Source organism: Triticum urartu, chromosome 1, assembly GCF_003073215.2.
Source record: "Triticum urartu cultivar G1812 chromosome 1, Tu2.1, whole genome shotgun sequence".
In the NCBI taxonomy this organism is placed as follows: Eukaryota; Viridiplantae; Streptophyta; class Magnoliopsida; order Poales; family Poaceae; genus Triticum; species Triticum urartu.
Window position 1 is genome coordinate 8,050,481 of NC_053022.1, and position 14,549 is coordinate 8,065,029.

Consider the following 14,549-nt stretch of genomic DNA (forward strand, 5'->3'; position numbering starts at 1 on the left):
TTCATGTTATTCGAAAATGAAAGATATGTATGAGTATGAGATACAATTTTGACGAGGTTAATAGGTTCTGTTATTGTGAGGCGGGACAATATGGAGTTCTTCTTACCACCTTAACGAGATCCGCTTATAACCAACTAAAATCAGATGAAACCCAACTTTTTAACCATACAATGAGGCAGCAAAAATAAAGATAGAGAGCTTAACGAGATCTGCTTAACTTACTAAAATCAGATGAAACCTAACTTTTTAACCATACAATGGAGGCAGCAAAAATAAAGATAGAGAGCTTAAAGAGATCCGCTTATAACTAACTAAAACCAGATGAAACCTAACTTTTTAACCATACAACGGAGGCCACAAAAATAAGGATAGAGAGCACAGCAAGATCCCCCTAACTAACTAAACCAGATGAAACCTAACTTTTAACCATACAATGCCGGCGGAAAAATAAAGACAGAGAGCTAAACAAATAGTGATGCATACGTTAGAAGATAAATTCATGTGCCCTCTTATTGATCATCACTGCCTATGGCCATATAATTTGCCATTAGATCATCATTATATTATATATTTATGTCGGTACATCCAATGCAGTTTTTCAAAAGTGAAGATACATTGTGTTGCAAAAAGAAAAAAGAAAAAAAGCAAAGATACATTGGCTGTGAACTGAGCAAATAGTAAGAAGTTTCTTTCCAGATATATACAAGAAGTTGCAGGAATGCAAACTTAACAATTACCTCCATTGTTGGGTGAGAGCACACATACAGTGCACTTACAGAATGCAATCCATCTCAAGTACCTGCCGCACAAGGAGGACCACAATATTGGTTTTTAGAAGTGACGATGCATTGGCAAGTCGGAAAATAGTATGAATTTTCTTTCCAAATACAAGAAGTCGCAAGAATGCAAATTAAACAATTACCTCAACTCAAGGGTGACAGCAGACCACAATATTGGTTTTCGTGAATTCATTGAAACTTGAATGCATCACATGCTTTCTGCTAACGAGACAAGACCCGGGGGCAAGTGGTTATTTTCTTGTCTTAATGACACCTCTAATTAGCATTGAGTACAGGATCGGATCTCAAAGATAAGAATAATTGTCTGGCAGATAATTATCTCTTGTGCATATGGATTATGGACAAATGATATATACTTTTGCACTGATATGATAATTTATGTTATTCGATGATCAAAGATATGTGTATGAGTATGAGATACAATTTCGACGAGCTTAATAGGTTCTCTTATTATTGTGAGGCAATGAAGATCAGAATAAACGACTGTATGGAGTTCTTATTATTAGTTTAACGAGATCAGCTTAACAAACTAAAATCGGATGAAACCTAACTTCTTAACCATACAATGGAGGCATGATCGATCTCAGATATGAACAAAATAAGCTGGCAGGTGACCATCTCTTGCTCATATGAGCAAATGATACACTGATATGGTAAAACACAACTTGACAATCTCCTGTTATTCCGCGATGAAATACATGTATGAGTATGTGATACAAATTGGCGAGCATTTTTATTTTTGAGGGATACAATTTGGTGAGCTTAATATGTTGCGTTATTGTGAGACAGTGAAAAGTAGAAGCAGAATAAAGGGCAGGGTGGAATTCTCTTTATCAGGTTAACAAGATCAGATTAACTAACTAAAATCAGATGAAGCCTAACTTTGCAGCCATACAACAGAAGCAGCAAAAGTAAAGACAGAGAGCTAGAACAACAGTGGCATTGGAAGATAAATTCCAGTGCCCTTTTATTGATCGCTGCCTATGGCCATATAAATGAAATGAGATCTCGGACTCGGCCAGCTGCAACATGCCTCTAGAAAGCACATTTCCTCTGACGAACATATGAAATACGACAGTACAAAACAGAATAAACACTGAGATTATACAGATGACTGGATGCTATAACTAACTTGGATATCGCGGCACCGAAGACGGACTTTCTTCAGATGCTGAGCATGGAAGGGAGGCTGCTGACGCCTCCGCCGCCGCGGACGTACGTGGAGCAGCCGCGGGCGGCGGGGTGCGGGAGAGGCTGCGCCGGCGAGTGGTCCGGCCGGCGAGGAGGACGGGGAGGGGGAGATGAAGACGATGCAGATCGGCCGAGTGTGGGCTGGGCTTGTGACGTTGAGGCCTCCGAAAACTATAGCCCAGTTCTAATTTGGTGGCCTAACACACAACTCTTATATTGGGCCTAATAACTCGCTCGAGGCTGTGGGCCTCTGTTCCAGCCCCACCTATCATTTCCCTTCACCCAAAAAAAATTCCTTCACATACAGATGGAACTGATGATTTATCTCAAAGAAATCAGAAGATGGAACTAATGATGACGTGTCTAGAGTTAGGACCGGATATATGCTAGTTGGAGTAGCTTGTAAGCAACTACCATCATTTACATGTAAAGGGAATTCGATGAGTCAAGTCATGCTCTGTAGGCGTCAGTTCATCTTATCATCTTAGAGGAAAATACAAAGTTAGTTTTATAAAAAGCAACCGAGTCTAGAAGAACCCTCCACACGCAAGACTTCAATAATCGAGCATATCTTAACAGCCCACACACGATTGCAAACTTAGTCCTACACAAGCTTTGCCTTTCTTGTTTATGGCTGACAACCTATACAAGGTTCCAAACTCGGTTGCAAAAGTGATACTATCCTGATAAGTGCGTGACATGTAAAGTTAATAAGGTGAGTCATATGTACCAAACATCGAGGTTTCTGTACTTTGTGTATGATCATATGCACAACTAAAAAGCAACTTTGATGATGAATCCAAAAGTACGCTTTTGTAGCTAGTGCAACCCAACACAATGTACCAAAAAAATTCATTTCAGATGCATCCAAACAGAATTATTAAAGCCGGTGCAAAGAAGGAAAAGAGGTGGTGTCCCGGCAACTATAAATAGGCATGAAGTATAAAGATCATCACAAGTACAAGCATCAAAGCCAAGCAACACTAGTTAACACCAATCCACAATGAAGACCTTCCTCGTCTTTGCCATCCTCGCTCTTGCGGCGGCAAGTGCCGTTGCGCAAATTTCACAGCAACAACAAGCACCACCATTTTCGCAGCAACAACAACCACCATTTTCACAGCAACAACAACCACCATTTTCGCAGCAACAGCAATCACCATTTTCGCAACAACAACAACAACCACCATTTGCGCAGCAACAACAACCACCGTTTTCACAACAACCACCAATTTCACAGCAGCAACAACCACCATTTTCACAGCAACAACAACCACAATTTTCACAGCAACAGCAACCACCATATTCGCAGCAACAACAGCCACCATATTCGCAGCAACAACAACCACCATTTTCGCAGCAACAACAACCACCATTTTCGCAGCAACAACAACAACCACCATTTACACAGCAACAACAACCACCGTTTTCACAACAGCCACCAATTTCACAGCAGCAGCAACCACCATTTTCGCAGCAACAACAACCACCATTTTCACAGCAACAACAAATACCAGTTATTCATCCATCTGTTCTGCAGCAGCTAAACCCATGCAAGGTATTCCTCCAGCAGCAGTGCATCCCTGTGGCAATGCAGCGATGTCTTGCTAGGTCACAAATGTTGCAGCAGAGCATTTGCCATGTGATGCAGCAACAATGTTGCCAGCAATTGCGGCAAATCCCCGAGCAATCCCGCCATGAGTCAATCCGTGCTATCGTCTACTCTATCATCCTGCAGCAGCAGCAGCAGCAACAACAACAACAACAACAACAACAGGGTCAGAGTATCATCCAATATCAGCAACAACAACCCCAACAGTTGGGCCAATGTGTCTCCCAACCCCAACAGGAGTTGCAGCAGCAACTCGGGCAACAACCTCAACAACAACAATTGGCACATGGTACCTTTTTGCAGCCACACCAGATAGCTCAGCTTGAGGTGATGACTTCCATTGCACTCCGTAACCTGCCAACGATGTGCAGTGTCAACGTGCCGTTGTACGAAACCACCACTAGTGTGCCATTAGGCGTTGGCATCGGAGTTGGTGTCTACTGATAAGAAAAGATCTCTAGTAATATATAGTTGGATCACCGTTGTTTAGTCGATGGATATGTCGATGTAGCGGTGACAAATAATGTGTCACACAACGTCATGTGTGACCCGCTCAAACTAGTTGTTTAAATTCTGAAATAAAATAAAATAAATTTGTATCAAGACAATGTTCATATCGGCATTGTGTGGATGTCGATCTGATTTCCATGCTTGCAAGTTCATAAGTTTGTCTTGCCTGGTCACAAGCGCAACCTAGTGCATTAATTAATTCTCCATGTATTACAATAATCACTATTTAAAGATAATAGTGTAATTGTAAAATTTGGGTTGAACTCTTTATTGGTTGGAGATTTGAGATCTTGTATTTTATTGGTTTGTATCTAGTTCCAACTAGCTACTACCATTATCTACAGTGACAATCACAACCAATTTTATTGATAATTATGTTTTCTTTCTTGCAAATACATTCATTGATTCTTTGCATGTCAACTTATTTGTCGAGAAAAAGACCAGCTTTTTCTTGAACTTCACAAACACCACTAGCTAGTTAATTTGAAATAAGCTTCCAATTTATTTCCTTGTATTTATGTCCTTTACATCAAACAAGTACAATTATTGTGCTAGCTAGAGAAAAGGAGTTGCTGGCAGCACGGTCATGTCAAGAACTAAATCATACTAAATTGAACTTGTTCTTTACAACTAGCTAGGAGCAGAAAACTTACTATGAATTGCACTTGATTATATTTGATTTTATTTAAGGGCTATAGGAAAAAAATCATCAAAAAATGCCCTAAAAAATCTTATCGTAAAATAGGTTCAGTAGGAGATACAGTCGGAAGAAAAAAAAAGGTTCACCAGCAGATAGATGTTGCACATTATCATTTAGAAATTAGACCAAGAGAAACATGGTTTTGGCGGATCATAATTCTATAAGAATATAATAGGTTGTCCAGTCATTTAGAAATTAGATGAAGACAATGTGGAATTAAACATATTAATGGCTAGGAGCCCAGGATCATATTTGCAATGTGGGAACTTGGTATGCGCGCTCCAACATGCCCGCTGAAAGCATTTTTCCTCTGATGCACATATGAAATATGACTGGTAGAAAACAGAAGAACCACATAGATTATATGGATGATTGGATGTTGTAATGATGGCCCACAAGTATAGGGGATCAATTGTAGCTCTTTTCGATAAGTAAGAGTGTTAAACCCAATAAGGAGCAGAAGGAAATGACAAGTAGTTTTCAGTAAGGTAATGTCTGCAAGTGCTGAAATTGTAAGTAGCGAAGCAGTTTGATAGCAAGATAATTTGTAACAAGTAACAATAGTAGTAACAAAAGTGCAGCAAGGTAGCCCAATCCTTTTGAGGTAAAAGGACATGCCAAAATAGTCTCTTATGATAAGCAAAGCGTTCTTGAGGCTACACGGGATTTTCATCTAGTCACTTTCGTCATGTTGGTTCGATTTGTGTTTGCTACTTTGATAATTTGATATGTGGGTGGACCGGTGCTTAGGTGATGTTCTTACTTGAGCAAACCTCCTACTTATGATTAACCCTCCCGCAAGCATCCGCAACTACGAGAAAAGTATTATGAATAAATTCTAGCCATAGCATTAAACTTTTGGATCCAATCGGTCCCTTACGGAATAGCGCATAAACTGGGGTTTAAGTTTATGTCACTCTAGCAACCCATCATCTAATTGCTACTCCACAATGCATTCGCTTAGGCCCAAATATGGTGAAGTGTCATGTAGTCGACATTCACATATGGCACCACTAAGGGAATCACAACATACATAATATCAAAATATCGAACACATATGAAGTTCACATGATTACTTGCAACATGATTTCTCCTGTAACCTCAAGAACGAAAGTAACTACTCACAAATGATAAACATGCTCATGCTCAGAGGAGTATTAAATAGCATAATGGATCTAAACATATAATCTTCCACCAAATAAACCATAAAGTAATCAACTACAAGATGTAATCAACACTACTAGTCACCCACAAGCACCAATCTATAGTTCCGGTAACAAGATTGAACACAAGAGATGAACTAGGGTTTGAGATGAGATGGTGTTCTTGAAGAAGTTGATGGAGATAACCCTCCCCAAGATGGGAGAGTTGTTGGTGATGATGATGACGATGATTTACCCGTCCGGGAGGGAAGTTCCCCCAGCGGAATCGCTCCGCCGGAGGGCAAAAGTGCTCCTGCCCAAGTTCCGCCTCGAGACAGCAGCGCTCCGTCCCGAAAGCATTCTCCTTATTTTTTTATAGGTCAAAATGACTTATATACCAGAAGATGGGCACCGGAGGTTGGTGATTTCTACTACACAACCTTCTTCTTGTAGACGTTGTTAGGCCTCTGATACGTCTCCGTCGTATCTACTTTTCCAAACACTTTTGCCCTTGTTTTGGACTCTGACTTTTATGATTTGAATGGAACTAACCCGGACTGACGTTGTTTTCAGCAGAATTACCATGGTGTTGTTTTATGTGCAGAAAACAAATATTCTCGGAATGACCTGAAACTCCATGGAACATCTTAGAAAAAACAATAAAAAATCCTCGCCAAGATGAAGACCAGGGGGCCCACACCCTTCTCACGAGGGTGGGGGGCGTGTCCCCCCTAGGGCGCGCCCCCTACCTCGTGGGCCCCCTGTTGCGTCTCCGACTCCAACTCCACCTCCATATATTGAGTTTCGATAAGAAAAAAATCAGAGAGAAGAAATCATCGCGTTTTACGATACGGAGCCGCCGCCAAGCCCTAAAACCTCTCGGGAAGGCTGATCTGGAGTCCATTCGGGGCTGCAGAGAGGGGGATTCGTCGCCGTCGTCATCATCAACCATCCTCCATCACCAATTTCATGATGCTCACCACCGTGCGTGAGTAATTCCATCGTAGGCTTGTTGGACGGTGATTGGTTGGATGAGATTTATCATGTAATCGAGTTAGTTTTGTTAGGGTTTGATCCCTAGTATCCATTATGTTCTGAGATTGATGTTGCTATGACTTTGCTATGCTTAATACTTGTCACTAGGGCCCGAGTGCCATGATTTCAGATCTGAACCTATTATGTTTTCATGAATATATGTGAGTTTTTGATCCTATCTTGCAAGTCCATAGTCACCTACTATGTGTTATGATCCGGCAACCCCGAAGTGACAATAATCGGTAGCACTCCCGGTGATGACCATAGTTTGAGGAGTTCATGTATTCACTATGTGCTAATGCTTTGTTCCGGTTCTCTATTAAAAGGAGACCTTAATATCCCTAAGTTTCCAATAGGACCCCGCTGCCACGGGAGGGTAGGACAAAAGATGTCATGCAAGTTCTTTTCCATAAGCACGTATGACTATATACGGAATACATGCCTACATTACATTGATGAATTGGAGCTAGTTCTGTGTCACCCTATGTTATGACTGTTACATGATGAACCGCATCCGGCATAATTATCCATCACTGATCCGGTGCCTACGAGTTTTTCATATACTGGTTCTCGCTTATTTACTTTTCCGCTGCTACTGTTACAATCACTACAAAATACCAAAAACATTACTTTTGCTGTCTTTACTTTTGTTGCCGCTACCACCACTATCATATTACTTTGCTACTAAACACTTTGCTGCAGATACTAAGTTTCCAAGTGTGGTTGAATTGACAACTCAGCTGCTAATACTTGAGAATATTCTTTGACTCCCCTTGTGTCGAATCAATAAATTTGGGTTGAATACTCTACCCTTGAAAACTGTTGCGATCCCCTATACTTGTGGGTTATCAAGACTAATTTCTGGCGCCGTTGCCGGGGAGCATAGCTCTATTCTTTGAGTCACTTGGAATTTATATCTGCTGGACACTATGAAGAACTTGAGAGATCCAAAAACCAAGATCTATCCCTCAACTATGAGGGGAGGTAAGGAACTGCCATCTAGCTCTGCACTTGATTCACCTTCTGTTATGAGTAAGTTTGCGACACCTACACCTGCTTCTGCTATTCGTTCTGATATGTCGCATGTTATTGATGATGCCACTTCTGCTATGCATGATACTTATGATGAAACTGCTTCTATGCCTGATACTACTGTGCCCACTAGTGAATTTCTTGATGAACAAATTGCTATGGCTAGAGAAATAGAAATTATTGAATCTGAATACGATGATGATAGTGATGATGAAAATATGCCTGTTATTCCCGAGGATTATCTTTTTGATAAGGATTATGAATTCTCTGTTGATCCTGATATAATTACTTTGGTTGAATCTGATCCGTTTTATGGCTATGAATTTGAAACTGTTGTGGCACATCTTACTAAGTTAAATGATATAGCTGCCTTGTTTACTAATGATGAGAGATCGCGTTACCTTTATATACTCAAAATATTTCCGTTCTCACTAAAGGGTGATGCTAAGATATGGTTTAATTCTCTTGATCCTGGTTGTGTGCGTAGTCCCCGGGATATGATTTATTACTTCTCTACTAAATATTTCCCTGCTCATAAGAAACAAGCTGCTTTGAGGGAAATATACAACTTTGTGCAAATTAAAGAAGAGAGTCTCCCACAAGCTTGGGGGAGGCTTCTCAAGTTACTTAATGCTTTGCCTGATCATCCTCTTAAGAAACCTAAAATACTTGATATCTTTTATAATGGACTAACCGATGCTTCCAGAGATTACTTGGATAGTTGTGCTGGTTCTCTTTTCAGGGAAAGAGCACCGGATGAAGCTGAAATTCTATTGAATAATATGTTGACAAATGAAAATAATTGGGCACCTCCTGAGCCAGCTCCTGAGCCAACTCCTGCTCCAATTACTGAGCCTATTCCTAAACCAACTCCGAAGAAGAGAGGTATTTTATTTCTCAGTCCTGAAGATATGCAAGAGGCAAAGAAATCTATGAAAGAAAAAGGTATTAAAGCTGAAGACGTTAAGAATTTACCTCCTATTGAAGAAATACATGGTCTTAATATACCGCCTGTTGAAGAAACATATGATCTTAGTTATTTATTTACTGAAGAACCTCCTCATCCCGATATCCCGACACAGGTAGTAAAGGTAAATTCTCTCTATAGATATGATAAAGCTGATGTTCCTCGTACTAAAATTGCTAGTCAGTGCTTGGATGAGTTTGATAACTTTATGTTTAAGCAAGACGACTTCAATGCTTATTTTGGTAGAAAATTAAAAGAAAATGCTTATATGATTAGACGCTTGGGTGATTATATGGCTGATATTAAAGGTGAACTTAAACTTGTTAGCAAACATGTTTCTATGGTTAGCACTCAAGTAGAACAAGTACTTAAAGCTCAAAAAGAAGTGCTTAATGAAATGAATAGTAAGAAAAATGACTATGCTGTTAGAGTGGCTACTAGAACTGGTAGAATGACTCAGGAACCTTTGTATCCTGAAGGCCACCCTAAGAGAATTGAGCAAGATTCTCAAAGAAATAATATTGATATTCCTAGTTCTTCTAAAAAGAAGAAGAAGAAAAACGATAGAACTGTGCAAACTTCTAGTGAACCTATTGCTGAACCACCTGATAATCCAAATGATATATCTATGTCTGATGCTGAAACACAATCTGGTAATGAACATGAACCTAGTAAAAATATTAATGATAATGTTCATGATGATGCTCAACATAGTAATGATAATGATGTAGAAATTGAACCTGCTGTTGATCTTGATAACCCACAATCAAAGAATCAACGTTATGATAAAAGAGACTTTGTTGCTAGGAAACATGGTAAAGAAAGGGAACATTGGGTTCAGAAACCCATGCCTTTTCCTCCGAAACCATCCAAGAAAAAGGATGATGAAGATTTTGAGCGCTTTGCTGAAATGATTAGGCCTATCTTTTTGCGTATGAGATTAACTGATGTGCTCAAAACAAATCATTATGCTAAATATATGAAGGATATTATTACTAATAAAAGAAAGATACCGGAAGCTGAAATTTCCACCATGCTTGCTAATTATACTTTTAAGGGTGGAATACCAAAGAAACTTGGAGATCCCGGAGTACCTACTATACCTTGCTCCATTAAAAAGAATTATATTAAAACTGCTTTATGTGATCTTGGAGCCGGTGTTAGTGTTATGCCTCTCTCTTTATATCGTAGACTTGACTTGAATAAGCTGACACCTACTGAAATATCTTTGCAAATGGCTGATAAATCAACTGCTATACCTGTCGGTATTTGTGAGGATGTGCCCGTTGTGGTTGCAAACGTTACTATTTTAACGGACTTTGTTATTCTTGATATTCCCGAGGATGATAGTATGTCTATTATTCTTGGTAGACCTTTTCTTAATACTGCAGGGGTTGTTATTGATTGCAGCAAAGGCAATGTCACTTTTCATGTTAATGGTAATGAGCATATGATACATTTTCCGAGGAAACAACCTCAAGTTCATAGTATCAACTCTATTGGAAAATTTTCAATGATTATATTTGGAGGTTTTCAATTTCCTCTTCCTACTGTCGAGAAGAAATATGATATTCTTATTATAGGGGATGTGCATATCCCCGTTGAGGTAACTTAGTGTTATTCGAAATTTCTCCGGTTTCATGATTATCGGAATGAGTTTGTTAACAAGACTTGATCAACCTTGTTAGTGGATTCTTTTTTATGGGCATGAGATGGATGAAACTAGAAACACAAACTTCTGTACCCTCTTTATACTTTCTGTTATTTATATTAAATAAAATAAAAATAGTAGTTTCTGTCTGTTTCCTGACTTATCCGTGCAATATAAAAATATCCCAAAAATAAAAGTCCTCAGAATGCCATGCCAATTTAATATGATTTTTTCAGGAATATTTGAGGATTTACTGTGCAAAAATTACCGCGGGAGGAGCTGCCACCTGGCCACGAGGGTGGTGGGCGCCCCCCCCCCCCTATAGGGCGCGCCCCCTGCCTCGTGGGCCCACGGTGGCCCTCCTCCACTTATCCCAGCACTCATCTTCTTCCTCTATCTCACACAAACCTGAAAAACCAACTCAAGCACGAGTTCCAGCCACTTTTGCTGTGATTTTCGATCTCCTTGCTCAAAGCACCTCTCGCAAAACTGCTTGGGGAGATTGTTCCTTGGTATGTGACTCCTCCATTGGTCCAATTAGTTTTTGTTCTACTGCTTTATTCTTTGCAAATTTGTGCTGCATAGGTGACCATGTTCTTGAGCTTGCATGTCAAATTTATATGGTTCCAAGTAGTTCTAATGCTTGATATAGGCTCTAGGCACTTGTAGGAGTCGTTGCTATCAATATTATTGAGTTTGGTTCACTTTTGTTTGAAGTTACTAAAAATTTCAGATTATTTCAGAAAAATAATGAGGAGATTCTTGAGGGGCTCGTCGAGCCAAAGCTCGAAGGAAAAGGCACCGAAGCCTAAGTATAATTTACCGCGCACCGTGGAGATTCGGGCGTGTGAATGGCCTTCTGAAGATTTCTTGAGAGCAGCCGGTATCTATGAAGATTTTCATGAATTGGCTCACAATGCAGGCCTCACCACTTTCCTCCACGACCAATGCGATCAGTATCTCTTGCTCACAAATACTTTTGTGCAAAACTTTCATTTTCATTCTAGGAACTCACCACCTACGGTGAAGTTTCATTTATATGATGAGCATAAGGAGATGTCACTTTATGATTTCTGTCGGATTTGTTTAGTCCCTTTTGAGGGCAAGACAGAAGAACCACATCATGAAGATGTGGCTGGGTTTATTGATAATATCACTGTAGGAGAAACCAGGAAGGTTTCCGACGCACGAATCACTAGCATACATTTTCCTGTTTTGCGTTACTTTGCATTATTTGTTAGTCGTTGTTTAATTGGACGCGGAAATTCTGAAAACCTTAGTATCCTTGATTTAATTCTTCTGCTCCAAGGTTTATACAGTGATAACACTTTTAGTTTGGGCGGTATTATTGCTAGACGGTTAAATATGAACCGTACTAAGGGCCCCATCTTTGGAGGCATCTATGCCACACGCCTAGCCGCACATTTTAACATACCTATTAGGCATGCTGAGAAGGAAGAAAAGGTGCTGCCCCGTGTTTATCTAGATCATAAAAGTATGGTGGCACATGATTTTATTGTTAAAAATAGGGCAGGGGAGCTTAAATATCAATTGTTCTTTAATAAACATCATCCTGAGACTATTACCTTGCCTGCTCCTTCTTTGTTTGATTTTACTGCAGGCACGTACCTTGTTCCGTTGACGGCTATTCACGCCTACCAGAACCCTGCACCAGTTGAGGAGCCAGAACAGGAACCACAAGATGAGCCTCCACGACAATCTGTTTATTCTTGGGATCCAGAGATGACTGTCAGCCAGTGGCAGTCAGAGTCTTCTTCTTCATCATAGTATGATCCCAACTATTCTTCGTTGCAGTACGGCCCCAACAACTATTATTATGGATATCCGCCAGGCCAGCCGTGGCCATAGACCAACTTAGGCCAAAAGCCTAAGCTTGGGGGAGTATGTATTTCTCACCGACATTACATTTATGCTCACACACACTCATTGCTAGATGTCGGTGCTCATACTTTTTCACTGTAATATCCATGCTAGTTTATTTTTTTTCCTGCTTTCTTCTTGTGTGTTTGTTAAACCTTAAAAAAACCAAAAAATTAGTAGTTGTTTATTTTTCTGCTGTAGTAGTAATAATTGAAAGGAAAACCCAAAAATATTTCTCGTTCTTCTTTTACTTGTTGGGAGCTTTCCCGTGTAAATAGTTTTATTTCTTTTCTTTTCTTTGGGGGTCAGTAGGAGAAGGCCATAATTAAATTGTTGAAGTTGCTCTTATATGCATTATTGTTGATTTAACCAAGAGCCCATATTGCCTTGTCTTCTCCTGTTTATCAAATGCTCGCAGATTCCAGCTTAGTCCAATGCACGTGCACTATTATTATTATTCACACCATTCGGTCGTGTAAGTGAAAGGCAATTATGATGATATATGATGGACTGACTGAGATGAGAAAAGCTGGTATGAACTCGACCTCTTTTGTTTTTGTAAATATGATGAGCCCGTCGTTCTTGATTCAATTTATTATGAATAAACATGTTTGCAATAACAATTAGAGATCAGAGTTGCTTGTGCCATGCTGGATTAGCTATCAGCTATAATGATTTACCTTGTGTGCCAACATGCTATTGAGATGATTATGATGTGGTATGATGGGGTGGTATCCTCTTTTGAATGATTTAAGTGACTTGACTTGGCACATGTTCACGCATGTAGTTGAAACAAATCAACATAGCCTTCATGATATTTATGTTCATGGTGGATCATATCCTACTCATGCTTGCATCCAATGTTTATTAATTTTAATGCATGTACATGGCTGTTATCGCTCTCTAGTTGGTCGCTTCCCAGTGTTTTGCTAGCCTTCACTTTTACTAAGCAGGAATACTGCTTGTGCATCCAATCCTTTAAACCCCAAAGTTATTCCAGATGAGTCCACCATACCTTTCTATATGCGGTATCTACCTGCCGTTCCAAGTAAATTTGTATGTGCCAAATGATACGTCTCCAACGTATCTATAATTTTTGATTGCTCCATGCTATATTATCTACTGTTTTGGACTATATTGGGCTTTATTTTCCACTTTTATATTATTTTTGGCACTAACCTATTAACCGGAGGCCTAGCCCAGAGTTGCTATTTTTTGCCTATTTCAGTGTTTCGAAGAAACGGAATATCAAACGGAGTCCAAACGGAATAAAATCTTTGGGAACGTGATTTTCTCACCGAACGTGATCCAGGAGACTTGGACCCTGCTCCAAGGAACAAAAGAGGCGGTCACGAGGGTGGGGGCCCCCCCCTAGGGCGCGCCCCCTGCCTCGTGGGCCCCTCGTTGCTCCTCCGGCGTACTTCTTCCTCCTATATATACACATGTATCCCCAAACGATCAGAACAGGAGCCAAAAACCTAATTCCACTGCCGCAACTTTCTGTATCCACAAGATCCCATCTTAGGGCCTGTTTCAGAGCTCCACCGGAAGAGGGCCATCATCACGGAGGGCTTCTACATCATCATAGCCCCTCCGATGAAGTGTGAGTAGTTTACCTCAGACCTTCGGGTCCATAGTTAGTAGCTAGATGGCTTCTTCTCTCTCTTTGAATCTCAATACAAAGTTCTCCCCCTCTCTTGTGGAGATCTATTCGATGTAATCTTCTTTTTGCGGTGTGTTTGTTGAGACCGATGAATTGTGGGTTTATGATCAAGTCTATCTATGAATAATATTTGAATCTTCTCTGAATTCTTTTATGTATGATTGGTTATCTTTGCAAGTCTCTTCGAATTATCCGTTTGATTTGGCCAACTAGATTGGTAGTTCTTGCCATGGGAGAAGTGCTTAACTTTGGGTTCGATCTTGCGGTGTCCTTACCCAGTGACAGAAGGGGCAGCAAGGCACGTATTGTATCGTTGCCATCGAGGATAACAAGATGGGGTTTATTTCATATTGCATGAATTTATC

At 40.1% G+C, this 14,549-nt stretch overlaps 1 protein-coding gene across 1 annotated transcript; it reads left to right on the plus strand.

Annotated features, from left to right (window-relative positions):
• The first annotated feature begins 2,933 nt into the window (after window positions 1-2,933).
• On the plus strand, window positions 2,934-4,206 carry LOC125541781 (glutenin, low molecular weight subunit-like). The gene has a single exon (XM_048705112.1). It carries the CDS (start codon window positions 2,995-2,997, stop codon window positions 4,045-4,047), a length of 1,053 nt encoding a protein of 350 aa, XP_048561069.1. The 5' UTR covers window positions 2,934-2,994; the 3' UTR covers window positions 4,048-4,206.
• The last annotated feature ends 10,343 nt before the right edge of the window (window positions 4,207-14,549 follow it).

Excerpts from the sequence above, each read along its gene's own strand:
- LOC125541781 (XM_048705112.1), top strand. The coding sequence starts at position 2,995 with ATGAAGACCTTCCTCGTCTTTGCCATCCTCGCTCTTGCGGCGGCAAGT.